Source organism: Poromitra crassiceps, assembly GCF_964638095.1.
Source record: "Poromitra crassiceps genome assembly, chromosome: 4".
In the NCBI taxonomy this organism is placed as follows: domain Eukaryota; kingdom Metazoa; phylum Chordata; class Actinopteri; order Beryciformes; family Melamphaidae; genus Poromitra; species Poromitra crassiceps.
The window spans coordinates 39495673-39523012 of record NC_139626.1 but is presented as its reverse complement, the minus strand read 5'-3'; the positions used below and the strand labels follow the sequence as shown (position 1 = coordinate 39523012).

The window sequence follows — 27340 nt, the reverse complement described above, 5'->3', positions numbered from 1 at the left end:
CCGACTCCTGCCTCGCTGAAGCTACAAGCTCTCCCTCACGGCAAACTGGTCGGGAGGCTGTGTCGACGTTAATTACCATCACTGGTAGATACAGCCTTTTGGAGCGGATTTAAAATCCTACTCTAAGAGCATTAGTTGACGAGCAAGGCGCTCGCAAAACAGTGGTTGTTACAGGCCTGAGTGGGATGGGGAGAGGTAAACTGTTCCTGTGTGAAACCGCAAGTGACAATCAGTGTCTTTTAAATGGATGAAAAACCTCAACCTGGTAGGCCACTGTAGTTTTTTTTCATAATACAGTACTAGCCTATTTGACAGTGAAATATTGAAGTAGACTGGGCTATGTGTGCAATGTCATGTTAAAGCTTTCTTCCATTTGTTTATGTGACAGGTGTCCAACACAGAAGAATGACATTTAAGTAAGAGAGATGACTGATAGACACAATTAATCTGAGAAGCAGAGGCAGGCTAAGATGGAAATCATGGGTAAGTAGCCTATGTGTAAGTATTTGAAAGCAAATAGGTCCAGTCACCTAAGATTCCCCCGCCCACCGCCACCCCCTAGAGGCTTACAAGGAGTCAGGCATGGCTGCTACATCGGGAGAGGAGGGAGTAGTTACATGGTCAGTCGTCTTGGATTTATCCCCAAAGGAGAGCGAAAACTTTCACAGCTTTGACAGGAAAGTAAGAAGAGAGGAGTGTGTGACAGCGTAGCACGGGATTGATTCAATTCACACTCCGGCAGCCACAGTTCACGGATTTATTTCTTTGTTTTTAAAGACGAGCACAAGAATTGTTGTCCGCTCCACCACCAAGACACCACACAGTTCTTTTTTTAGTACACATTATACTACTGCGGATCATTGCTGACACCACACTCAGACGATGCCATTCTGGATTCTACAGGCAAAACCCTGTATCCTCAATACATCAACATTTCACACATTTAAAAGAAGTGTTTGATTTTCCCACTAATACCCGTGCAGTCCTGCCACTTAAGAAGCCAATTAAATATCAGTGGTTTGGTTTCGTACCAGAGTCATAGATGACTATACAGTAATCCCTACACGCGGAAAACAATCCCAGCTGCAATGAATCGACGTAAAAGTAAAGACCAATTGGCGAGGTGATGTTTCTGCAGGACACCCAACGACCGGCCTTTCACGTTTCTCTGCAGGTACTCGGCGTGCCTTGGAGGCTGTGGAGAGACTGCAGGCCAGGCTGAAGGAGAGAGGGGAGGCCCCCACACAGGAGCAGCTCTCCCTGCTCACTGCTGTCCTGCAGAGTCCTCTCTTCCAGCACATACTCAGCATGCAGCAAGCACAGAGGCAGCCCTCAGCCAACGTATGTGAGCTGAGAGTGGGTGTGTGGGCGGGGAGGAGAGAGAGAGAGAGACAGTGGGGTTTGCTGTATATTGAATGATAAGGAGGGAGCGGCATCATTCCTAAAAATGCAGGAAATAAACTGGATGAGTAATCAGCTTACCTATGCTTACCACTAAAGCAGAGAGAGGGGGGGGGGATACATTAGGTCTAGGATTGTGCAAAAGTCATCAGTAACTAACATTGTGAAGAAGGTTATACTTTATTCTGTAATTCATGGGTTTTACCAGTGAGGTGTGTACTGTATGTGGTGGTTGGGGGGGGGGGGGTTGGTACCTGTGTGAGTTTTTCAAGTTTTTCATATTATTCTATAGGGGTGCACCGATCACGTTTTTTGCCACCGATCACCGATTGCCGATCGCCTATGGGAAATATCTGCCCAACCGATCATCGACCGATCACCGATATATAAACTCCTCAAAGAAAGTTTGGAAACGTTATTTTAGGTCGATTATTTCTCCCCTTTAATAATTGGCATTGGCACCAATTGGCATTGTATTTTATATCGTTGGAAAGCCTGATTAGTGATAGGGCTTTTTTTTTTTTATAAAAAAAATATATATATATATATATAAAATGCCGATCGCCGATCGCATATTTGAGGTCAAAATCGGCCGATACAGATTGCTTGCCGATCGATCGGTGCACCCCTATTATTCTACCATTTTCTCCCCAATTGTACTTGGCCAATTCCTCCTGTTGTCCCGGCCGTTGCTCCACCCCCTCTGCCGATCTTGGGCTGACCCGTAGACTAGCACATGCTTCCTCGATACAGCCGCTTTCACCGGCAGGACATAGTGCGTGTGCGCGCGCGCGCGCGGGGGGGGGGGGTCACGATATCCCTCCAGTTCCCCTCCACCCTGAACAGGCACCCCGACCCGACCAGAGGTGGCGCTAGTGCAGCGACCGGGACTCATACCGCACCGACTTCCCACCCGCAGACACGGCCAATTGTGCCTGTATAGACGCCCCGACCACGCCGGAGGTAACACGGGGGCGCGAGCCTGCGACCCTCGTCTTGGTAGGCAGGGAATCTACCGCTACACTACCCCGACGCCCATGTGGGAGTTTTTTGACTGGTATATACATATACCAGTCGCCATGCATGTATGTTAGCAAAGGATATTCATCAGTCACACACATGTGCTCCATGACTCCCACGCATGTACGGTATGTGTCTGCGAGCATGTGTTGTTGTATGGAACTGACATAGTCAACAGCATCAAGGTATTCAACTTGTGTGCATTAATCAGTGTGGGAAGCATCACAGCTGGGTAATAGTCTGTTGTGGTATGCTGTAATAGTCTGTTGTGGTATGCTGTAATAGTCTGTTGTGGTATGCTGTAATAGTCTGTTGTGGTATGCTGTAATAGTCTGTTGTGGTATGCTGTAATAGTCTGTTGTGGTATGCTGTAATAGGCTAACTGTAAGCCACACAGTCCACACGTCGCCACTATTACATTAGCGGTGTAGACTAGCATCCCTGCATTTCCAGTAGACACGGCACTGGATTGTGGAATCGGCTTTAAGTGATACTGGATGTCAAATGTTCAGGCTAATCAAGCCCCTTCTTATAGGACATTCAAGCAGTTTTCACTGTTGCCAAGTTTTGGTTGCGATACATCTGCAGCTATTAGAATTTGTTGGCAATGCAAGTGCAAATCAATGGGCCGCGAACTCATTAGAAACAAAATGGCCTGTTGGGCGTTTGATAACGTTCTATCACTTGTTCTCGCTCTTTCAACAGCTATGGAAGTTGATGAGATGGAATTACTTCTCCGTTCAAGCTTTGATATGGAATACACAGAAGACAAAAGAACAGATTTGTGCCTATGTGTTACAGAAGGCCTTTATCGCGGACACTCCCGTTTCTGTCTCGCTGTGCTCCTCCTTTCCTATCTCTTCCCCTTCCTGTTCGGTTCTCTACTTATCTGTCTGTTTCGGGGCACCCTCCCTCCCCCCGCTCCCTCTCTGAATCTTTTTTCATTGTCTCGTCTATATGACTCCCCCCTTCCAACTTCTCTATCCATTGCGTTTCCCATCCCGACGTCGCTCTCTCACCCCCTCCAGTCCTATCGGGCTCCTTTATCTCCCACCTCTCCTGTCCTCAGTTAATGTCCCCACCTCTCTATCAAACCACCCCACCCAACCCCTTTATCACACACTCTCCATCTTTCTTTTCCCTCAATCCACTTCTCCTTCATCTATCCTCTCCCTATCCTACCCATCCATCTCTCTCGACTTGCACCCGGCGTTCCTTCCCTTCCCCTTCATGACTTCTCTATCTGTCCCTTAACCCTCGCTCCTCCCAGGGAAAGCGAATCTTCAAGTCCATGTCCATGAACTGCGGCCACAGAGACTCCTACACGTGGGCCATGGAGAACCGAAGGCCCAGCACTGCCAAATCCTTCCACAGCCTCTCCTCTCTGGGCTCCCTGGACCTGCCCTACTCCGACGTCTACGCGGACAACGGCGTTCACACTGAGTCTCAGGTACCTCAGGACATAATTCATCATGAAAGTTGTCTTTGAAGCCCTCGGATGAAGATCCAGATCTTTTTGAGGGTAAAAGTTACACATGGAGTTTCTTTAAGTTTTACATTTGAAAACATCGTGTTACATTTTGAAACTCATCACTTATATATATATCTTATATATCACTATATTTTGTATGTTTTTAGTACTGCACTCCTCCTCGAATGTCCCGAACGCTGTCGTTGGGGAGAAACCTGTCTGCTATTGCCCATGAGGTAAGCTCACATGTCCGGTGTTTTTATGCCTCCGCCGGCGATAGCCAGGATTATGGATTCGGGTTGTCCGTCCGTCCGTGCATCCTGTGACCTCTCGATTAGATTTTGGTGGTCAAAGCACAAAGGTTAAGGTCACTGTGACTTCACGAAAGCGTCCACTTGGACTCAAGGATGAACTGATTACATTTTGGTGCTCAAAGGTCAAGGTCACTGTGACCTCACGAACGCCATTTCCAAGCTCGGTAACGCCATATCTCAGTAACACCTTGACAGAATTTCTTCACATTTGGCTCAAACGTCTGGACAGACATGGATGTCGACTCCTCACTTGTTGGCGGAGGCATATATCCGCGGTGCGGTCGTTCTAGTATCACTGTAGATTGGAGGAATGTGTGTCTGTGTATTTGGTGAAACACAAATTACATCGAGCATGTTTTTGTATTTGACCAGTAAATAGTAAAGAGGTCAACTGTCTCTCACGAATTCTCTCTTACTTCTGCCCTGTTAGAGGCGTCATGTGGAGATGATAGAGCTGATCAATGATGGGAAGGGCCTGGGCTTCGGTATCATAGGGGGGAGGAGCACCGGAGTCATGGTCAAAACCATCCTTCCTGGAGGAGCTGCCGGACGGGTAAATTCACCTGCCAATCCATCCGTTAACCAATCATTAAACAGCCAGACAAGAAATGAAATATTAGAACAAACAACATATCTTCATTGACATTGAATCATTGTCTGGATTAAAACCAGAGTTAGAATCGGTTGATTGCTTTATGTGTGTTTGTTGTGGTGGGGCATCCCAGGACAAGCGTCTGCGTAGCGGGGACCAGATCCTGCACATCGGAGACACAGACCTGGTGGGCATGAACAGCGAGCAGGTGGCACAGGTGAGGTGTCCATTTGTGACGATTTACCAACGTGGACGACGCGCTGTTTTTCCTAATGCTCTTCCCTGAAATCTATAATGAGGACGCTTTTCATAATTTGTGTCATAAAACGGGTAGATCTGACTTAGCAATCTGAGTCAGTCTGTGTTTCTGTGCCATATGCCAAGGCTTTCCAGGGCAGCTGCCTCTTTAGAGTTTTTCTTTGTGTTTTCCCCCAATGCGATCACTTTTCATCCTTTCACAAACAACCACCTGGTCCAGGTGCTGCGAAACGCTGGTAGCAAGGTGAAACTGCTCATCGCCAGGGATGTTACCAAGGACGACCAACTCTCCTCGTCTGTCCCCAGTCAGGACAGTGTGGACAGCCAGGTGTGTGGAGGAGGTTGTGTGTCCAAACTCCCCTTCTCATCAACCCAAGAGTCCACCCCTAGCGAGAAATTTCCAGTGGGGCAGCAGCATACAATAACTGTGTGTGTGTGTGTGTGTGTGTGTGTTTGCCTGGCTGTGTGGAGGAGAAGGTGCTATGTGTACCCTTAGGTGCCCATGAATTGTCTAACTCATTAGATTTAATTGCCTGTCATTTTAATATCATTTGTGGACCCGTGTTGTGTTGTGCGTGCGTGTAAAGAATATCGTGTAGCTAGCTACAGTCAAATGCTAACTTTTTTGTAAATGAACTTGCTACTAAGGATATTATATGTGTGTGATGCAGTACTCATGTGTGCTTCTTTCCAGCTCAATGACTTGGATGATGACTATGAATTCAGTGTGCAGTTCACAAAAAATACACAGGGCCTGGGATTCACCATCACTAGCTACATAGGTGATCTAAACGCAGGTAATATCTCCTCTAAAGTTGTTAACTTATTTATGGAAACAACCAAAAATAAAAAATAAATTGTCAATAATGTTCACCTATGGATGACCGCCAGTTATCACCTGTGACCTTAGACATTAAACGAGCGACGTTAACTGTCCCTCTTGTTCATATTGTTTTCTGTAACCTGACTCCGCCCCTTTCCTCAGCCTACAGTGCTGGTGTGATAGTGAGGAGCATGCTTTCTGTAACCTGACTCCTCCCCTTTCCTCAGCCTACAGAGCTGGTGTGATAGTGAGGAGCACACTTTCTGTAACCTGACTCCTCCCCTTTCTTCAGCCTACAGTGCTGGTGTGATAGTGAAGAGCACGCTTTCTGTAACCTGACTCCTCCCCTTTCCTCAGTCTACAGTGCTGGTGTGATAGTGAAGAGCACGCTTTCTGTAACCTGACTCCTCCCCTTTCCTCAGCCTACAGTGCTGGTGTGATAGTGAAGAGCACGCTTTCTGTAACCTGACTCCTCCCCTTTCCTCAGCCCACAGTGCTGGTGTGATAGTGAAGAGCACGCTTTCTGTAACCTGACTCCTCCCCTTTCCTCAGCCTACAGTGCTGGTGTGATAGTGAAGAGCACGCTTTCTGTAACCTGACTCCTCCCCTTTCCTCAGCCTACAGTGCTGGTGTGATAGTGAAGAGCACGCTTTCTGTAACCTGACTCCTCCCCTTTCCTCAGCCTACAGAGCTGGTGTGATAGTGAGGAGCATGCTTTCTGTAACCTGACTCCACCCCTTTCCTCAGCCTACAGTGCTGGTGTGATAGTGAGGAGCATGCTTTCTGTAACCTGACTCCGCCCCTTTCTTCAGCCTACAGTGCTGGTGTGATAGTGAAGAGCACGCTTTCTGTAACCTGACTCCGCCCCTTTCCTCAACCTACAGTGCTGGTGTGATAGTGAAGAGCACGCTTCCTGTAACCTGACTCCTCCCCTTTCCTCAGCCTACAGAGCTGGTGTGATAGTGAGGAGCACGCTTTCTGTAACCTGACTCCTCCCCTTTCCTCAGCCTACAGAGCTGGTGTGATAGTGAAGAGCACGCTTCCTGTAACCTGACTCCGCCCCTTTCCTCAACCTACAGTGCTGGTGTGATAGTGAAGAGCACGCTTCCTGTAACCTGACTCCTCCCCTTTCCTCAGCCTACAGAGCTGGTGTGATAGTGAAGAGCACGCTTCCTGTAACCTGACTCCTCCCCTTTCCTCAGCCTACAGAGCTGGTGTGATAGTGAGGAGCATGCTTTCTGTAACCTGACTCCGCCCCTTTCTTCAGCCTACAGTGCTGGTGTGATAGTGAAGAGCACGCTTTCTGTAACCTGACTCCGCCCCTTTCCTCAACCTACAGTGCTGGTGTGATAGTGAAGAGCACGCTTTCTGTAACCTGACTCCTCCCCTTTCCTCAGCCTACAGTGCTGGGCCCCGTTCCAATACCCATACTTCCATACTATTTAGTAGGCAAAAAAAGATTTAGTATGTCCCAATACATAGTATGTCAGATGCAGTATGCCAAGAGTACCAGGATGTTGTACTACATCAGCTCCTATTTCGAAGTATGCATCGATGCATGCTGCTTCAGCCAAACTTCCCCACAATCCTTTGCGCAGCAGGAAGTTATGTCTTCTTTTTCTTCTAATGTTTTATGGCGGTTGGCAAACAACTTTTTGTGCATTACCGCCACCTACTGGAGTTACGTCGCACTGACTGAGCTGCGTGTTCATGAATGAGATAATTAACTTTAAGAAAGCCTTGAAATATGTTAAAACCAAACAAGCATGGTGTGTACCAAAACATGCATATCTTGATTCCTGTTTAGATCTCTGACTTAATGTTTTTGCTTTATTTTATTTTGTTTATTTGATTGTCTGTTCCAATTTTGTAAATGTTTAGTCTGAATTTTTTGTATAATGTACTGTTTGTTACTGCCAGACTTTGTTTATTGAAAAAAAAAAAAAATGTGGCGCTGCGGACGTCGGCGGAAGTGAGCAAGAGGTCGGAGTTCAGGAAGCTCACGTGACGACAGATGTAGTGTGTCCCAATAGTATGCATTTTGCATGCATGCTGCACACTACAATCCATACTTTGTGAGGGCAGCGGCAGTACATACTACAAGAAAGAAGTACAAGTATGGGTATTGGAACGGGGCCCCGGTGTGATAGTGAGGAGCACGCTTTCTGTAACCTGACTCCGCCCCTTTCCTCAACCTACAGTGCTGGTGTGATAGTGAAGAGCATGCTTTCTGTAACCTGACTCCTCCCCTTTCCTCAGCCTACAGAGCTGGTGTGATAGTGAAGAGCACGCTTTCTGTAACCTGACTCCGCCCCTTTCCTCAACCTACAGTGCTGGTGTGATAGTGAAGAGCACGCTTTCTGTAACCTGACTCCACCCCTTTCCTCAGCCTACAGTGCTGGTGTGATAGTGAGGAGCACGCTTTCTGTAACCTGACTCCTCCCCTTTCCTCAGCCTACAGTGCTGGTGTGATAGTGAGGAGCATAGTGAAAGGCAGCACCGTGGATCAAGACGAGCGCATCCACATCGGAGACACAATCCTATCCGTGAGTTCGTCCAAAACACACGAGATTATTTCTTTATCCTCTGAAGAAAAATACCCTTGTTGTCTCAGAAATGTTTTCTCTGCTGAATCTTAACGATTTCAATATCCCAAAATCTGCACCGTTTGCAACTTGTAGTAGTTTCATCCACACCAATTAGGGTATTTTTTTAGCTGATGAAGGGGAATTCTTCTAGTTATTTTTTTCCCTTTTACCTCCATCCATCTCGTCTTTCTCTACCTATGCATTCCTTCTCGCTCTTTTTTTATTGTTTATTGTTTATTGATCTCTCTTTCCTCTCTGTCCCGTTTTGTTTACCTCCACCAGCGGTGGTTGAAGTACCTGAAAGCTACGCTTGAGTAAAAGAAAATGACTTTGGTAGAAGTTAAAGTCACATATTAGAATATTACTTAAGGTGTCTGATATTTACTCTACTTAAGTATGACAAGTAATTTTCTTATATTAAAGCAGCTACGAGCAAGATTTTCCGATTGTTATTAAACAGTATAATTATAATATTGATGCATCACATCTTACCTATAATCGTAGCTGAGCCAAAGCCGTGTGAATTGGAGATTGCTCTCTTGATGATTATATAGAGTCTGTGCCTGTCTACAGGCCGGATAAACCCGGAAGTGAAACGAAACGGTTTACGGCAGCTGCCTGCCTTCAACCGTTTCGCTCTGCCTAGCAACAGACCATAAACACGGAGAACGCCATGGAGGGGCTTGCTACTCTCGCGAACATCTCTCGTTATATTCTAACAGTTTGTTTGGAAGTAATTTTGTTATTTTGTGGTTATGGCCGAAGTGGCTGCCGCAAACCTTTTCATTTCACTTCCTGATCTGCCCCGGCCGCAGACAGACTAATTGTCAAGACAACACTGGCCGATTCACTCAGGGTTCAAGCGAGACTACTCGGCGTTGGTCTCGTCTACTATTAGAGGTAAGATGTGATGCATCGATATTAAATTTAGACTGTTTAATAACAATCGAAAATTGCTCGTAGCTGCTTTAAATGTACTTGAGTATTGTAAGTAAAAGTACAAGTAATGCTGTTAATTATAACAAAACCAAGCAGTCATCGTCGATTCGTCATGTCCATCTGTCATGCCTGGACTTGAGTGGAAATATTTTTCTTCTTGAGTTTTATAGCCTTTGGCAAACAATGTTATGGTGCATTACTGCCACCAACTGGAATGGAGTGTGGATCGTCATTAACATAACTTGCAAGCTAGGACCACTGATTCGCCAAACCTGCTTACTTTCGATTTAATATTTTGTAGTAACGAGTAACAAAGATGTTTAGGTGGGGGAATTCATCTATTGGAGTACAATTATACATTTTATTTGGGAAATGTAACATTAGGGGACTAAAAGTGAAAGTTGACAAGAATACTCAAGTAAAGTACAGATACTCCCAAAAATACTGAAGTACTGTAATGAAGTATTATTACTCCACCCACCTTCCCTCCTTCCTCTCCACTTCTCATCCAACCTCCCTTCCCTCATGTCACCTTGCACGTTCCGTCCACCCCCTCTCATCTTTCCCTCACTCGTACACCCACACATCTATCTCCATCATACCTACATCTTCATCCCCACCACCACCAGGTGGATGGGGTGAGCCTGCAGGGCTGTAGTGAGCAGCGAGCCATGGAGGTGCTGAGGAGAACGGGCCCCCTGGTCAGACTGAGGTTGCTGCGGAAGCCCGTCCATCTGAGCCCATTACTGCCCCCCGCCCCGCCGCTGCAGCCCCTCCTACACTCCCACAGCTTCCACGAGGGCGCCCCCTACAGGGTGGGCCACAAGAGCCAGGAGACAGGTACACTGCAGTGCAGGGTGCTGCTGAGAGAGGGGGCAGCTTATTGGCTCAGTGGTGCTACTAGTGGATTGGACTTGTAGTAAACATGTTGACATGGAGACGGCCTGTTAGCTACTGACGTTGAAAACTGTAAAAGAAGAAGAAAAAGTGCTGTAATGAAAGTTGAAACATCTATTCGTCCATAGCTGCTACTTGAATTGTTTTGGGAAATCAGGGCCTAAAATTTATTTCTGATATCAGTTCAAAGCAGCTTCCAAAGATGGTTTACAGTAATGGTATTTTTTTTTACTGTGACATATTTGTGCCTGTTTGGGCTGATGTTGAGATTTGGCTCCTTCTAAACGTCGGCATCCGTCAAATGCTTGCAGGGAAATTGTACAGTTAATCATTTTTGTTACTTAGGTTTGTGTGTGTGTGTGTGTGTGTGTGTGTGTGTGTGTGTGTGTGTGTGTGTGTGTGCGCGTGTGTGCGCGCGTGTGTTCACACAGAAATCCTCTCTCTGCGCGAGCTCTCCAGGCGGGCAGCGTACGCCAGCAGACGACCCCGACACGATTCCAGAAATGGTAACCTGGCCTTCCCACACTGCACTGCAGTCTGGATCCTGGGGCCGACTCTGATTGGCTGATTGGGCTCACAGCGCACAGCGATGTGGCAGTGAAGCATGCTCCTTGATGGCGCTCTATTTATAGTGCTGTGCAGTCATGTGTTTATCCAAGTCATTCAGCTCCTTCCAGATGATCTGTCTCTCAGCCGCCTGCATGGACGCCTTTATTTACACAAGGACTTTTGGGCTTGATTAGAGAGCACCACCAAATGAGTCGTGATTACTGCACGGCTTTGATAGATGAGCAGTTTGCCAAGAAATACTCATAAGATGGTGTGTGTGTGTGTGTGTGTGTGGGGGGGGGTGGGTGGGTGGGTGTGTGTGTGTGTGTGTGTGTGTGTGTGTGTGTGTGCGTGCGTGCGTGGGTGGGTGTGTGTGTGTGTGTGTGTGTGGGTGTGTGTGTGTGTCTGGGTGATTGTGTGTTGACATCCTGCTTTGCCAGAAGGAAAAATAGTGTCTTCTCTCTCTAAAACAGCTGAGGCCATGTTTTATGTGGGATCCTATTCTTTATTGATTGAATCATCTCTAAGACTAGGAGTCATGTGAATGGGGGTGCTGTGTGTGTGTGTGTGTGTGTGTGTGTGTGTGTGTGTGTGTGTGTGTGTGTGTGTGTGTGTGTGTGTGCGTGCGTGCGTGCGCGCGTGCACAAGCACACGTCTGTATGCATGAGTATATGTCTTTTGAGTGTGCAGGAGTGCATTTGTGAGTGTGTGTGTAGGTGTAGGTGTTGAGGCATGTGATATGGCACTCACTGTGTGTGTGCGTGTGTGTGTGCTACATGTTACAGGAGTGACACTGACACGGGCTGAGGAGGAGGACTTGACGAGGTGGTGGCAGCAAGTGGTCGGGTCCAGATATGAAGTTGTTGTATGTCTCCTATCGTGTTTTCGGCTGCAATGTGTCAAAGCATAACATAAAGAATCAAAACAAAAGCTCAAAACATGACATGTATGCATAGTAACATAGTACTGTAATGTATCCCAATGCCCCTTTTTATTTTTACAATGTACAATATGACTTAAAAGAATTCCAGTTACTACCTACACTGACTCCTCCCTGCCCCCTGCAGGTGTGTCAGCTGGTGCGCTTCAGTGAGACCAGTGGTCTGGGCATCAGTCTGGAGGCTCTCGCGGGACGCCACTACCTGTGCTCCGTCTTACCCGAGGGTCCCGTCGGCCAGAGCGGCAAGATGTTCCCCGGAGACCAGATCCTGGAGGTGACCCACCAAATCGATCCCTCCGGCCAGCCGTTCATCATTTAGTCATTTGATCGAGATATCAGATCATGAAAGCATCATAATTACATAATAATGATTAAAACGTCTGGCAATATAATGCTAGTACTGATATTCACTTCACACAGCAATATTATTAAAAGCTACAGTATGCAATTTTTTATTTTTCTCCCTGAGGCAGCAAAGTGTATCGCGGTCCTTGCCCTCCTCCCCCTCAGTGGGGCAAGTTCACGCCCCCCTCACACCTGTCACTCATATTGATGAGCAGTCTGAGGAACTCTGGGACCTCTGGGAACTCTAGCAGCTTGCTATACAGTATAGAAAAACCCTAGGATGTATCCTGCGTAGGAGTGACAAGCCATTGTCTGCATTGCCTGCTTTCATCTCCTTCCAATGGCGCCAGCGTGGAAAAGCACTGCCGATGTTCAGCTGTGTTTTTAAACGAGCCTTAGCTGCTCCACATTTAGCCTCATTCTACTTTATTGTCTTACTTTCTTGTCTGTCTACTTTCTGCATTGTTGCTGTGACTTCCCTATGCTGTGGCCACTAGCCTGTCCTTGATAGCCACAGCCAGAGCTATGTAGTATTGAGAGTGGCGACGACGGGAGGTCCAAAATGTGGATCCAGGAACGGGGCTCGTGCAATGCATAAAATAAAGCTGATAATATAGAATTTGATTCTTTAAACGTCTGACCCTTTCAAAGTACATCACAAGCGGTCCATTCTGCTGCAAGTCGACACAGCTCCTTAATCCAGAACCTTACTTCCCAAAAGCTCCTTTTTGCCAAAGGTTCCTTTTGCAATGTAAAAAAAACTGGTCCACTGGAGTGAGTGGAGATGTTGCGACTCGTTATACATCGCTCTGGCCCACAACCAGCTCACCGGTGGCCACGGCCACAGCAAATGGTATACGCCCCAAAAAACATCCTTAACATCACTGAAAAGCCAATACCAGGCAAACACGAAGATTTTAGTCATGTACACAGAGTCACAGACAGTGACGCAGCTAACAGTTATGTGCATTGATCAGATATTTCTTTCCACCAACTATGATTGTGACTCACTCAGCCAATCACTGAGCATCAGGGCTACTCAGCCAATCACTGAGCATCAGGGCTACTCAGCCAATCACTGAGCATCAGGGCTATCATGTTGGAAATGAGTGTTCACACTTTTACATGTTTATCCCTTGGATTTTGTTGTCTTTTATATCCATAATACAATCAATCAATCAATACTGAATGTCTTCCCTGGCAGATGAATGGGATGCCTCTCACTGGAGAGACACACAAGGACGTGGTTAGCATTCTGAAGGAGCTGCCGATGCGCGCGTGTGTGGTGTGCTCTCGAATCGTACCACCGGCACTTCACGACAGCGATGAGGAAGATGACCACGATGTCCGACTCACCCTGAGAGAACTGCTGGCCGAGTTCAACGACAAGGTGGGTGGGTGGATTGGATGGATTACCCAACAGTGTTCAATTTCTCTCTGTCAACATTATATCATAAAAAATTAACATAAACAATAAACCATTTCCTGTGCCCTCTCTCTCTCTCTCTCTCTCCCTCTCTCCCCCCCCCCTCTCCGCTTGTGCTCATCCCAGTTGGACCAGGGCTGTGTTATTCCCTGCCCTACGGCTGAGGACATCACCAAGCGTGGCGTGCCCCCCATGTCGCCCCCTCTGGCCATGTGGGAGAGAGACGCCCAGGTGGTCGAGCTGGAGAAGGGAGAGTCGGGGCTGGGCTTCAGCATCCTGGACTACCAGGTCAGAGACATGCTGCCCCTGAGCTTTGCCACAAATAGTATAGGCTGCAGTCTAAGAATAACAGTGGCGGGGGAGACGGGGAGGTGGGCTGGGCTTCTTCTCTAGGGTGGATTTCTGGGTGAAAAGAGCGGGGTCTGTAATGACATGAGTTCTGTGGGTATGCGAGTGGCAAATTGTCAGCGCTAAAAAGGTTGAGCGCCGTCATTTGGCTGTTTTGGATGGGAGAATCCAAACGTGAGAAATGTCCATCTATCTGCATTGCTCCAATTGCTACATGTGTCTATCTCCACATTTGGCCATTTTTGTTTTATTTCATAAATGGATTTAGTGGGCACCCAAAAGTAACCTGTGAAAGTTTCAGGTACTTTGGACCAGCGAAAGATGTTATATTTAAGCAATATAGCATGAGAGCCAGTGTGTTGTGAAGAATATATCCCCCTGATCAGCTGTTATCCCACGAGGCCGCAGGCCGAGTGGGATAACTGCTGATCAGGGGGATATATTCCACAACACACGCAGCTCGAGTGCTATATTGCTTTTATAAAACGGTTTCCAAGTATGATAATATAATAATAATAATAATACTATAAGTCCGACTCCGACTGGCATGTCATTCTGATAGAGTCAGTTGAAACACTACTGTAAGGCGGGACGGCAAAAGCATGCGGGTGATTTGATTGGATCGTTCTGGAGACTGAAGTTGACATTGGCCAATCCTGGCGCTTGCTGAGTAGCTGAGAGCTTTCTGGAAACCCAGGCAGCTCGAGCGCAGCGTTGCATTCTCAGCGCTTGCCCGACACCAACTAACGTTACGGGGTTAAATGCGGGGTTAACAGCCTTTCTTTTGCAAAGAAGACATTAGCCCGCATCTATTCTTGTACAAAACATCATTTTCTGCGAAGTATTAGTAAAGTTATAAGCGAAGATCGATTCACAAGGATCTGACAGCTGTCTCCGCCATTTTTTTTTCTACGTTGTCATTTGAGGTAAGCCTTATTATTACTCTCTTAGTAAGAGAGTTGCCATGGCAACCAATAACCCATGGCCATGGGTTATTGAACTCGGTTACTGGAATTATACAATGGCTGTGAACCAATCAGATTGCTTGATTTGAGAGAGCCGTTTTATAATACTGGTTATTAATGTTGTTATCACTATTACACTATGTTCAAATGTGAATGTTTTTTCTTCCTTGTGAAAAATAGCTTTTTTGGATATACATGGTTTCAGTGTTATGGTTTTCAAAAGCATGCAAGGAAAAGTTCTAATCGTATTTAACCTTTATTTGACGGCTGGTTGGCCTTCTCTTACACCCCCCAAAATTCATTGCCTTTTCTATGGTTAATAACAATTTCATTACACTGGTGCTTTTCTCCACTTCCTATCAACCTTCCTAATAGACGGTTTTAACTTGACAACAAAAACATTCTAAATTCAACCCCAGCTCGCTTCCTGTTGCAGTGTTTGCTATGGACAGGGGGGGGGGGGGGGAAGAAGCAGAGCAGGACTGACAATTCTGTGAAAACCGTCCATACGTTTTGTCTCTACTTTTCATTCATTATCCCCCTATCTTGACTCTGTTTTACCCTGTTTACCTTTGATGGAGCCATTGAGCTGTCCACACACTCAACCAATCCATCTAATAATCATTTCCATCCTTCTATCTAAATCCAGGATCCGGAGGATGCCACTAAGGCGGTCCTGGTAATCCGCTCGTTGGTACCTGGAGGTGTAGCGGACCAAGATGGCCGCCTGCTTCCCGGTGACAGACTGCTGTTTGTTAATGACACTGACCTGGAGGGCTCCAGCCTGGACTATGCCGTGCAGGTGCTGAAGTCCACCTTCTGTGGCCCCGTCCGCATCGGCGTTGCCAAACCACTACCGGTATGTAAAATAGCGATTTTTGTGTGAAACGTCCTGCATTAAGTAAATAATGATTAATTTATGAGGCACAAAACTTTCTTTTTATCGTAAAAAAAAAAACACAAAATGTGTAAAAATGTGATCTAAAACGTATTCGTAAGTATGGGCTGTATTTGGGTACAACTGTGTCCATAGATACTCCCAGGGTGGGATATAAATTACTTTGACCATTTCATGAAATCCTTAACAAAGTGATATTTTACAATAAAAAAATAAATGTATTCCCACAGCCATGCCAGAGAATTACTTCAAAGTATTTTTTTTTTCTTTTTCTTGAGTAGAGTTTTTCTTCTCCCTTTTGTTGTGGACTGTGGCTTAGTAACGAAGCCCAGAGCATCCAGTTACAGGGCATGTGAATGTTTAATGCGGCTGAGAGCTGAACACAATGCTCGAGCGCACTCCAGAAGGAGAGAGAACCAGAGAGCAGGAGAGGGTGTCTCATTTACACTCACCTGCTTTAGCCTGTTTGCTTCCATTCCCATTCACTCAGCTGCGAAGAAACCGCCTACAAAAACAGACTCTTTTTCTTTCTTTCCTTGGCTTATTTTGTTCAAACTTACTTTTCGACTTTGGATCCCTGCGTTTCCAGCCGGAGCTGTGCGGTGGCCCCATCTCTGAGAGGAGCACGCGGGCGTCCTGCGATGACACTGATAGCCACACTCGGGTCAGCCTACTAGCCGAGGCTAACGCTAACACCAACACCTGCGACTCTGAGGAGAACGCCGTCAGCCAGCCGTGCTACACTGTAACGGTATGTCGCACAACGCCAAATGAACATGATCGATAGCAAATAAATAAATACATATTACATGTTAGCCGCTTGCCTTTAGGCCTCTGTGGTTGGAAGAATATGATGAATTGGTTCCACAGGACAGTAAAGGACATTGTGTGTCTCTTTGTAGGTTCTTGGCAAATACGCCTACACCAGATTTCGAGATGTTGTGCCACACTGTAATATTGTTTAAACAGGACACAACTCATTTTAAACACATTGAATCAATATCATCACTTACAGTATGCAAATGGTTTGTTTACCAGTTGCCTGTGTACAGTATACTGTGGAGGACATAGAACGTGAATGAATAGAGCTGACATTCGATTCTCATCCAAATCCACAGTTTAAAAGGGGTAATCCGGTCCATACATTTAACAAGGCCGCCGTTGTTTGTTCTCTAATCTTGCAATAAACCTGGAAATACATGCGACTCAGCACGCCGATTCATTACCGCACAACTTTCCAGTGGCAGGCAGGCGACTGCAGCAGACGTTTCTGAATCTGGCAGGCTGTCCACACATGTCACGACCGACCATGCAACTCTAACTCAGCGTCTGTAGTGGCTATTTCAGCTGCACTAAAGGAGATTACGGTGACGCACAAGGAAGAAGTCCTTTCTGTTCATTCACATTCTATGGCGCAGAGCTTAGGGCCTGCTGTATCAGTATCACTGGGTCAGGTATAGAGAAAGTGCTCAGTGTCAATGACTTGTTCCTCCATTGTGACTCAAGGCCTCCAGTCACTCCCATTGAGGCGAGGCTTTTGTTCTGGCGTTGGCTTAATTGCCGACAAAAGAGCTTAGTGCGTGCTCTACTGTACACCGGCACACGCTCTAGCGTACGGGCACGCGGTTAACTCAATAGCTCACGTAAACACACACACACAGAGTGTTTTCATTTAAGCCTATAGCAGAATACCCGTCCCCTGTGTTTCCATAGGCCACTTCACTGGCTGATTCATTCACTTGTTTATTTGTGTAAGGACAGATACGTGTACATATGTTTACCAAAAACATCTGATGTCCTGACTCCTTTACCACAGCCATTCACTGTATAGCCCGAGGCTAATTTGCAATGCCCGTCCATAGATGTAATTAAAGCACCTGTTGAAAGCAAAGTACAGTGAGATACAATTACAACTCTGTTCACCTGTGTGCTGCTCCAGAGATCACTGGCTGATTACAACTCCGCTCCCCTGTGGGCTCCTCCCCTCTGGAGCTCTCCATGGTGCTGAACCTGTGTAGAGGCATTTTGGCCACTGATTAGCCATTTTTGCCCATTTAGTCATCCCTAATTACCTCATTCACACACACACACACACACACACACACACACACACTCTTTGCATTCTTATTACAGGATGCTGCTTGTTGCAAAGGCAGCCTCAGAACTGTTTGTACTTGTCTGTGAAAGTTCAAAGAAGTTCTCCTCGTTGGCCTTTTTCTTTCCACCATGCCCTGTGGGACCAAAGTACAGTACTACCTCATTCCACCATGCCCCGTGGGACCAAAGTACAGTACTACCTCTTTCCACCATGCCCCGTGGACCAAAGTGCAGTACTACCTCATTCCACCATGCCCCGTGGGACCAAAGTGCAGTACTACCTCATTCCACCATGCCCCGTGGGACCAAAGTGCAGTACTACCTCATTCCACCATGCCCCGTGGGTACCAAAGTACAGTACTACCTCTTTTCATGTGTCACATCTCCCAATCATTCCAAAGGCCTTCACCCCAGAGCAGTGTTTCCCAAACTATGGGTCGGGACCCAATTTGGGTCACGGACCCGTGGGGGGTGGGTCTCCAGCTGGTCGTCATGGCAACTCATTACCGTATGTTTTCTTTTGTGAGTCTGGGACAACATGTATCTTTTGGGTCCCAAGATAGAGACTTCGCAAATTGTTTGAGTCCACTCTCGCGTCTGTTATTCATTACGACAACAAGAGAAGAATGAAGCACCAAACTACTTCTTTATGTTGGTTTTGGCATCGGGTCACTTTTACAGCGCCTCCTACAGTATTATGGATTACATTGCCAGAAGCCACACCATTAATTCCACGCTGTGTGTGTGTGTGTGTGTGTGTGTACCAGGACATGTTTCAACCATCACACTCCTCTTGTCGATTCATCACTCCGCCTTCATCTGATTCACGCGCCCCCTCTCTCTTCCCCTCTGTGTCAGCAGAAGCCGCTGCGTCAGCGCTTCGGCATCATGGACGACGGCGATAAGCAGCCGTCCCCCCGCACCGGCCTGGAGAGGACCGTCACTGTTGTCCGGGGCAACCGTAGCCTTGGTATGTTGTCCGTCTTTCTCGTGGTGCTGCTGCTGTCTTGGTGTGTGTACTGTACATCGTTGGCGTGGCGATAATGGCGGTAATAGGCGTTGCGTGACGACGACTGCCCTGAAGAGGAGAGATGTGCTTGTCATACCTGAGAGAGAGAGAAGGAAGTTTAGTGTGCGTGTGCGTGTGCGTGTGTGTGCGTGTGTGTGTCTGTGTGTGTGTGTGTGTGCGTGTGTGTGTGTGTGCGTGTGTGTGTGTGTGTGTGTGTGTGTGTGTGTGTGTCTGTGTGGTGGGGGAGGGCACAGAGGGTAATGATGATGATGCAACAGGGTGTTTCTGCACTTTCATCTAAGGGCACTATGCAATGTATAAGGGAACAAACGCTCTATTTGAGAGATAGATTCAATCAAGGTAATAATCTACAGTCTATGGCACTATATTCTTTGGTTTTGGTCTGTTTTTTAAATAGGATTTCTCTGTGAGACATTTAAAGTAATTGTGTTGTGGAAATCCACATGTGGAATTTGGTGTAATTTTGGTGTTTTAAATAACGACTTTATTTGAATTTTGTAGCTAAAGCTAGATCAACATGGGCAGAGTTATGGTCTGTATCTGTAAGGCTTGAATTTGTGGGATTTCTATGCACAATAGTGTTAGTACAATATTTATTTAGTGCTACCTTACCTTCTTTCTATCATTAGTTACCATGAACAACTCTACCCACATAGCCATGAGCGTAGGCCTAGTTTTGGAGTCGATACATGCTAAAATACAGTATATGGTTGGTTTGTACTGTAAGGCTGGCTTTACACGGTGAAACCTTCACGCAACTTTCGTTGGTTGAAACTGAGGTGAAACTAAGTTGGAATTGAATTTCATGGTGTATAATGCCCTCTTCACCACACTTGAAACTTGTCTGCAACTCAGCTGCAACAGTTGCAAAACTCTCAACTTTGTGAAACCAGTTTCATGCAATAGCCAATCAAAACGCTGATAACCTGTCAGATGATGATGTCAACAAACGAACGTGACCCAGGCAAACTACTGATTCATCCGATTCCATTGATTGATTTCAACTCGACAACAGCTTACTGGATGCTTCAGAAGGAGATTAAGTTATACTCATAGACTTCACGCAAGGTTGCTAAAATTTTCCATTTTGTCTAACAGCTGAGCCATGTCAACAAACAAACATGAGCTACTGTAGGCAAAGTTTGTTTAAATGGAGGTTAGCTGGTGGCTACCGCTAGCTTATTAACGTTAACATGACAGATGTTTGAACAATCTGCTAACGTTTGCTGTCGGTACGTCTGTTTTGGGAGAATGCAATAAATTGGAGGAAGCTCCTTGAAGAGAGTGTGAAATGATTCATTGGTCTCTCTTTTGCTTCACCCACAGATGTTAGCGTTTTGAGCTCATATTTTTTCCTCCAGCATATCAATAAGCAGGCTATTAATGCACTGATGGCTCTCTTCCTATCCAGCTAGAAAACGATACAAAATAAGATACAAAGATGCAAGTTACAATGACACTTCCCACTTGATACGCTGTAATCTACTGTAGCAAGAGAGAAAAAAGGAAAGAGAAAATATGACAGATGAAACATTAACATCTAGCTGGCTTGTTTTTGTGAAACAATCTACTGTGTTGAATGAGACTTGATTATTTTTGAATTGCTTTGTGTGCATGAAAATTATGTTTCATGTAATTTGCAACCTGCAACTAGTTGTGTGAAAGTTTCACCGTGTAAAGCCAGCCTAAGGACTTTATGTTTTTTTTTATTAAGGAAGGAAATGTTTGATGGACTGAATTGAGGTCTTTTTATCTTGCCTTGTCTAAAATCACATTGTTATAAACAGTCTATTTAGAAGTCTTTGTGTGGTCTTGAATGGTGTGGACCTATTGCACAAACTTGTTTGGTGAGGTCGAACCCTCTCTTCTTGATTCCGACCATTTCTATACAAATGGCTAACCAATTCACATGGACATTGGATCGGAAATTCACCATAAATTGACCATAAACAGATTATTATGACTATTTTACATCAGAGTGTATTATAGGAAACATTATTACTTAGTGATGTTGTGTTAGTGTTTTAACACTTTTGTGTAGCTGTGAAAATGTGGACATTCTTCATAATTTCTCAAACGTTTCTCTATTGTCTTTGAACTATCTCTATTCTCTACTCTGTTCTGTTCTGTATCCCATGCACTATGATTGTACTGTAATTTTAATGTAACAGCACAAAACAATAAACTATTTATTTGATCAAAAATAATAAGCACAATAAGTCATTTCTTTGACCAGCTTCAAATTATGTACGACCATAGTGTTGTGGATGTGCGTAGTGTTGTTTGTGCGTGTGTTAGACAGCAGTACAGTATGCAAGCTTCAATAATGTGTGGTGCTGTGTAGACTACCTGATGTACTGTGCTCTGCTCTACCTTTGACTGTATCATATTATCTGGACGATGCATCCCGCTTCCTACCAGGCTAACCCTATGCTAGCCTGGTAAACCAGCCCATCACGTCAACTCACATTTCATTAGGTTCTGCGTGACGGTCTGGCCCCAACTCTTCACCCAGTCCTTAGCAGGGGCGGGAGCATGGGCGGGCGTAGTCGCCTTGACAGACAACTCCTTCAGCCAATCAGCGTCGGATCCAGTCAAACCCAAATCCACTCGGGAGAATGGCAAAAACATGTTTTCCGCCGAGAAACTCCGCGGTTGCGGCGATACTCCTGTACTTGTTTAATTGTTGTTGTTGAGTCTATTTCTGCAATAACTGCACTTTATGGCTGTTTAAACTAGACAAACGCTGACATGACTCCTCGAGGTGGACAGGCAGGGAGGCGGCCATTATTGTTTTGTTAGTGCAGTGCTAGTGGCGTTCCTTTCTTCCTTCCTTGGTGGCGTTCCTGATTGGCCAACTTGCGCTGTCAATCACAGCGCAGCCGCTGATTGGCTCTTCCGCTTTGCAGCCTCTGCTTAACACCCTCCCAGGCCTTGGGGCCAGACAGTCTCGCAGAACCAAATGAAATGTGGGTTCACGTGACGGGCTGCTCATGTTTCTGCGAGCTGCCATCTTATTTGTGTGACGTCGTTTGGGACCCTGAGTCTGCGCAGTAGAATCGGGCTGAGCCCCCTCAGCCGTGACGCATCTGACGAAGGTCAGCCCTTTTTTATATCTTGTCAAATAACTCACTAAAAACAAACTTATCAGAAAGAATAACACTTGAACATACATCAGCCATCAGCGTGATAAGAACCACCTCAAATAACAGAGACCATCTTTGGGAAAAGTTTATTTGTCGTGTACTTTTCTTTTTCTTTTCTTTTTTGGCTCATGTCCCATCCGCTAACATGGAAGGGGTGGGACTTGTGACCTATACTGGGACCAGCCACAAGGGGGCGATCAACATGTTTTGGCTTCACCTTTGAGGAGCTGTGATGACGTCCATATTTTATACAGTCTATGTGCTCTACCTGCAGTGTGTGTGTGCGTGCATGCGTGCCTGCATAGCCTGATTCACCTGCTTCTGCCTGGTTGCATTGATGAAGTGTTTGGCTAATCCGCCTTGTGTCCAATTTGCTAATGCCAAAGTCAGGTCACGTGTTTGTGCAACTGGCATGTGTTACACCTCCAGTCACCTGTGCCCTATGCCCCGTGTGTGTGTGTGTGTGTGTGTGTGTGTGTGTGTGTGTGTGTGTGTGTGTGTGTGTGTGTGTGTGTGTGTGTGTGTGTGTGTGTGTGTGTGTGTGTGTGTGTGTGTGTGTGTGTGTGTGTGTGTGTGTGTGTGTGTGAAAGAGAGGGTGAAAGATTATGCTCTGTAAATGTCAAGCATGTGTGCTGCTAATCTGCCTGGTGTCTGTCTTGATTATGTGTTTGTTTGGGCAACGGTCTGTCTGTTTGGAATGGATTCAAAGTAGCCTCCGCTCACGTGTGTGTGTGTGTGTGTGTGTGTGTGTGTGTGTGCGTGTGTGTGTGTGTGTGTGTGTGTGTGTGTGTGTGTGTGTGTGTGTGCGTGCGTGTGTATGTGTGTGTGGGTGCGCGTGCGCGCGTGTGGGTGGGTGTGTTGGCAGGCATGTCGGTGAGTGCTATCAAGGACGGCTCAGGCATGCTGGTGCGCAGTGTGGTCCAGGGGGGCTGTGTTAGCCAGGATGGCAGGCTGGGGGTGGGGGACGCCATCCTGGCCATCAACGGGGAGTCCACCTCCAAGCTGACCAACACCAAGGCCAGGGCCATGCTGCGCAGACACTCTGTCATAGGCCCAGAGATAAGGTGAGGAGCCAGGCCCAGGGCAACAGCTTTGCATAATATGAATGGAGAGTTCTGTTCTTCTCAATAGGCCCTTTTTACAGCAACCGTTTTGAAGTGGTAAAGCAGGAAGTAAGGCAGGTGAAACCAATACCATTAATTAATTATGGTTCCATTCCATTTCGGCGTTCCAATGCCAGGGCCCATCAGGCCCGGCACCACGGGGGGGGCTAGTCAGTTGTATTTTCAGTTGAACTCTTATTCTACTCCTCGCAGCGTGACATTGCTGTCTTTCAGAGGCTGCAGCGGGCTCATTTTTAAAGCTAGAGTGAAGCTACTACATATGAAACTAGAATTCACCCATTGCTACCAACCATGTCATGCTAGTTTGTCAAAATTTTGGCGAGGGAAAAACTGGCATGGCCATTTTCAAATCGCCTCCTCACAATTTTTAACTGGCCCCTCAGTCACTTCATCCTGGAGCCGGGCTTGGCCCTCATTAATGTTATTGGTTACACCTGCTTTGCTTTACTTTACATCTAAAAAAAAAGTTGTTTTGTTTTTTTTGGTCCCAGTGAAATGTTATTTGGTCTCTCCTTCTAAATATAGCTGAATTGCTTGGTTTGACAAAGTTTTTTTTTTTTAATCTATATTTATATTTTTATATCGAAAAATGAATGGCGGAAAATCCCTTGGTTCCTATGCCTAACCCGGAAGAGGGCGTGACCTTGGCACTCTATTGACGTGTGGAAGCTGTTAGTTGTGGAATGTGATGCCTACAAAATGATCAACCGTTAAAGGATAACATAACATGAGGCAATGTAAGTAATCAGCTGATAAGATGATAACACTTCACAGGAAGGGTCCTCCATAATTTAGAGATATTGAATAACGTTTAGTACTTCTTCAAATGAATAAGTAATGAATTCATGTGTTAGATATACATAAAGATACGCACTCTTTCACATAATGTGGCACATTTTAAACCGTTCGGAGTTAATTATTTATTTGAAATGCTTTCAAATTTCAAATTTCCACAGCTTGCCATTTGTCAGTGTCAGGTCCAGCAGCTCTGTGTCAGGTCCAGCAGCTCTGTGTCAGGTCCAGCAGCTCTGGATGGTAATAACAGGATTGAAAGCATCCTTTCTCTGCCTGAAACTTTAGTCTGGCTTGCTGCACTGTTTGCAGCAAAACAAAACAAAAATCTCAAACTCATATAATTTTCATGCGACATTTATTTTGCAGCATAAATGATAAGGCTAGTGGTTTTCGGCCTCATAGTGCAAACACAAGTAGAAGAAGAGTTTTCACTCGAGGCGATACAATGGGCTGCACTGGGTGAGAGGATGGGGTGCACTGGGTGAGAGGATGGGGTGCATTGGGTGAGAGAAGGGGGTGCACTGGGTGAGAGAAGGGGGTGCACTGGGTGAGAGGATGGGGTGCACTGGGTGAGAGAAGGGGGTGCACTGGGTGAGAGGATGGGGTGCACTGGATGAGAGAAGGGGGTGCGCTGGGTGAGACGATGGGGTGCACTGGATGAGAGAAGGGGGTGCACTGGGTGAGAGGATGGGGTGCACTGGGTGAGAGTAGGGGGTGCACTGGGTGAGAGGATGGGGTGCACTGGGTGAGAGAAGGGGGTGCACTGGGTGAGAGAAGGGGGTGCACTGGGGTGCACTGGGTGAGAGAAGGGGGTGCACTGGGTGAGAGAAGGGGGTGCACTGGGGTGCACTGGGTGAGAGAAGGGGGTGCACTGGGTGAGAGGATGGGGTGCACTGGGTGAGAGAAGGGGGTGCACTGGGTGAGAGAAGGGGGTGCACTGGGTGAGAGAAGGGAGTGCACTGGGTGAGAGAAGGGGGTGCACTGGGTGAGAGAAGGGGGTGCACTGGGTGAGAGAAGGGGGTGCACTGGGTGAGAGAAGGGGGTGCACTGGGTGAGAGAAGGGGGTGCACTGGGTGAGAGAAGGGGGTGCACTGGGTGAGAGAAGGGGGTGCACTGGGTGAGAGAATGGGGTACGTTCACCACTGAAAATGTAATTGGATGCTCCTCACATTTTCTAGATCCACCCAAGCAGATCTTGGCGGTCAGTGTTGCTCTTATGAGTGAGTATGGGTCAATATATGTGGCCCTCCGCAGCCACAGACATGATCTCTCCTGCATCATCACCACCTGTAATAACCCTCATCTCATCTCATCTCATCTCATCTCGTCTCGTCTCGCAACACATCTCCATTAGCACTGTTTTTGACATCGTAGTCACCGTCGAGTGTGCGGCGCTACAAAAATGAGCTTAGATGATACAACTTTAATGACCCCCAACCCCCCTCCCACCCCCAAATTAAAGACTTGTTCTAACATCAGCAGTTATGGTTTCACACTCTCTCTCACTCGCAATGCTTGTGTGGCTGGCTGGAGAAGTATAACACTCCCCACCCGCCACCCCACTGCCCTGCGAACCACCCACTCTTTCTCAACCTCCCTCTCTCTCTCTCTCTCTCGCTCTCACGGAAACACACAGCGCACGCACAAAGACACTCTCACACACACACACACACACACACACACACACACACACACACACACACACACACAGACTTTCAAATGGTCTAACCTCCAAAAACACCTTTATCCTGCTATGGGAAATATCCCTGAATAATTCATCACTCATCTCACCTTGAACAGTGTGCTTCTGAATAAAAGAGTGTTTTATACACACACACACACACACACACACACACACACACACACACACGCACGTGCGCACGCAGACATTGCCTCCCCCCAACAGCACTGCAGAAAAAGGAACAGGAGTGCATGAGTGTGAAAATAAGACAGATATACAGTAGGAGGGTGAGGGCTTGTCACCATCAAGCCACCTCTGTAGAGACGAGACAGGCTGTCCGCACGGCTCAGTCACAACAGCTTAACGCAGAAGACCTCCGAATTCAATCTGCCACCACCAAGAGTGCAATGGAGAAATTGGCTCTTTCCCAACGGCGTGCCTCCCAGTGACATCATCAGATGCAACGTTTCAGGGATGAGCGATGACGTATGATGTCATAACCATCCAGACGGCAATATGGCATCGTCTCGATCGACTCTCTTAACGACTCCATCTAAACATGTCGAGAGCTTCGATCCTTTTAGCCCAGCCGAGGAGATGTGGAAGACCTTTGAAGAACGCAGAAGAATAACGGCCAAACAAATAGTGGCAGAGGCCTAAAGGGCCGCTAGCTGTCAGGCTCTCCCAAGTGCCGTATCGGGCAGATCCAGGAAGGATACCAAACCACGGAGCAGACTCTGCCTGATTCTCCACAACACTTTACAGGAGGTCAAGTGGCCACCAGGTTATGAGTTCACAGGACCGTAATGGGCACGCCTGATACAGTGAAAGCTAGACACAACGAGCCAAGCTCATTCCTGCAACAGCAGATGACTGGTTCTCCGAACTTATGCGGCGGGGAGCTCAGAAACCCCCTTGATGTTGGACCTTCCAACCAGCACTTGAACGCAGTGTAATAGTTACAGCAAAAAAATGCTGATCGTACTGTAATGTAATGGACGACGGATCGCCAGCAAAAACGAATCATCTCAGATCATTGGGCAGAATTTCATCCAAATTAAAAAAATTACGAAAATGTAATAATGCATCCAACCTATTCATTCATCAAGTTTCCATGTGCTTCATTAACACAGCATCTTTATATAAAACAAATCTCCCCTTGAGAGCCAATAAAGTATTGTATTGTATCGTATAGAACAATATATGCATGGACAGTCACAGTACCCATTCATTTCATTACGTGTCGTGCAATTTTGTTTGCCCCATGTCAACATGAGCTAAAGTCACATTAATATTTCAACTGTTTCTGGTCCCCCACCCTCCCCCCTCTTCTTACCTGCCCCTCTCCTCAGTATTACCTGTGTCCCAGCCCGCCAGGTGGATGAGCACCGCTCCCGCCTCGGCCTGCCTCCTCTGGCATCCATCACAGTGGACTCTTCCTCACCCACCCCCCCAACGCCTTCCCCAGAAACTCGTCTGGACCGGACCACACCCACGCCCCCAACATCTTCCCCAGAACCTCGCCCGGCCCTGACCAGATCCCCTGGTCCGGTCAGATCCCCTGGTCCGGTCAGATCCCCTGATCCGGTCAGATCCCCTGGTCCGGTCAGATCCCCTGGTCCGGTCAGATGCCCTGGTCCGGTCAGATCCCCTGATCCGGTCAGATCCCCTGGTCCGGTCAGATCCCCTGGTC

The 27340-nt window shown here is 46.8% G+C and overlaps 1 protein-coding gene across 1 annotated transcript in view; it reads left to right on the top strand.

The window, feature by feature from the left end:
• Nucleotides 1-479: 479 nt before the first annotated feature.
• LOC310775772 (multiple PDZ domain protein-like) overlaps nucleotides 480-27340 on the top strand; it is a gene marked incomplete at both ends in the record, with an annotated part of 57115 nt that continues 30254 nt past the window's right edge. Inside the window, 20 exons of the mRNA XM_083635906.1 lie at nucleotides 480-483; nucleotides 1175-1341; nucleotides 3692-3871; nucleotides 4060-4128; nucleotides 4637-4759; nucleotides 4932-5015; nucleotides 5277-5384; nucleotides 5751-5853; nucleotides 8334-8425; nucleotides 10036-10246; nucleotides 10735-10809; nucleotides 11638-11717; nucleotides 11920-12066; nucleotides 13342-13527; nucleotides 13690-13851; nucleotides 15526-15735; nucleotides 16364-16525; nucleotides 18730-18841; nucleotides 22913-23111; nucleotides 27000-27270. Of these exons, the coding sequence (XP_083492032.1) occupies nucleotides 480-483; nucleotides 1175-1341; nucleotides 3692-3871; nucleotides 4060-4128; nucleotides 4637-4759; nucleotides 4932-5015; nucleotides 5277-5384; nucleotides 5751-5853; nucleotides 8334-8425; nucleotides 10036-10246; nucleotides 10735-10809; nucleotides 11638-11717; nucleotides 11920-12066; nucleotides 13342-13527; nucleotides 13690-13851; nucleotides 15526-15735; nucleotides 16364-16525; nucleotides 18730-18841; nucleotides 22913-23111; nucleotides 27000-27270 (2745 nt within the window). The remainder of the gene's footprint in view (nucleotides 484-1174; nucleotides 1342-3691; nucleotides 3872-4059; nucleotides 4129-4636; nucleotides 4760-4931; nucleotides 5016-5276; nucleotides 5385-5750; nucleotides 5854-8333; nucleotides 8426-10035; nucleotides 10247-10734; nucleotides 10810-11637; nucleotides 11718-11919; nucleotides 12067-13341; nucleotides 13528-13689; nucleotides 13852-15525; nucleotides 15736-16363; nucleotides 16526-18729; nucleotides 18842-22912; nucleotides 23112-26999; nucleotides 27271-27340) is intronic.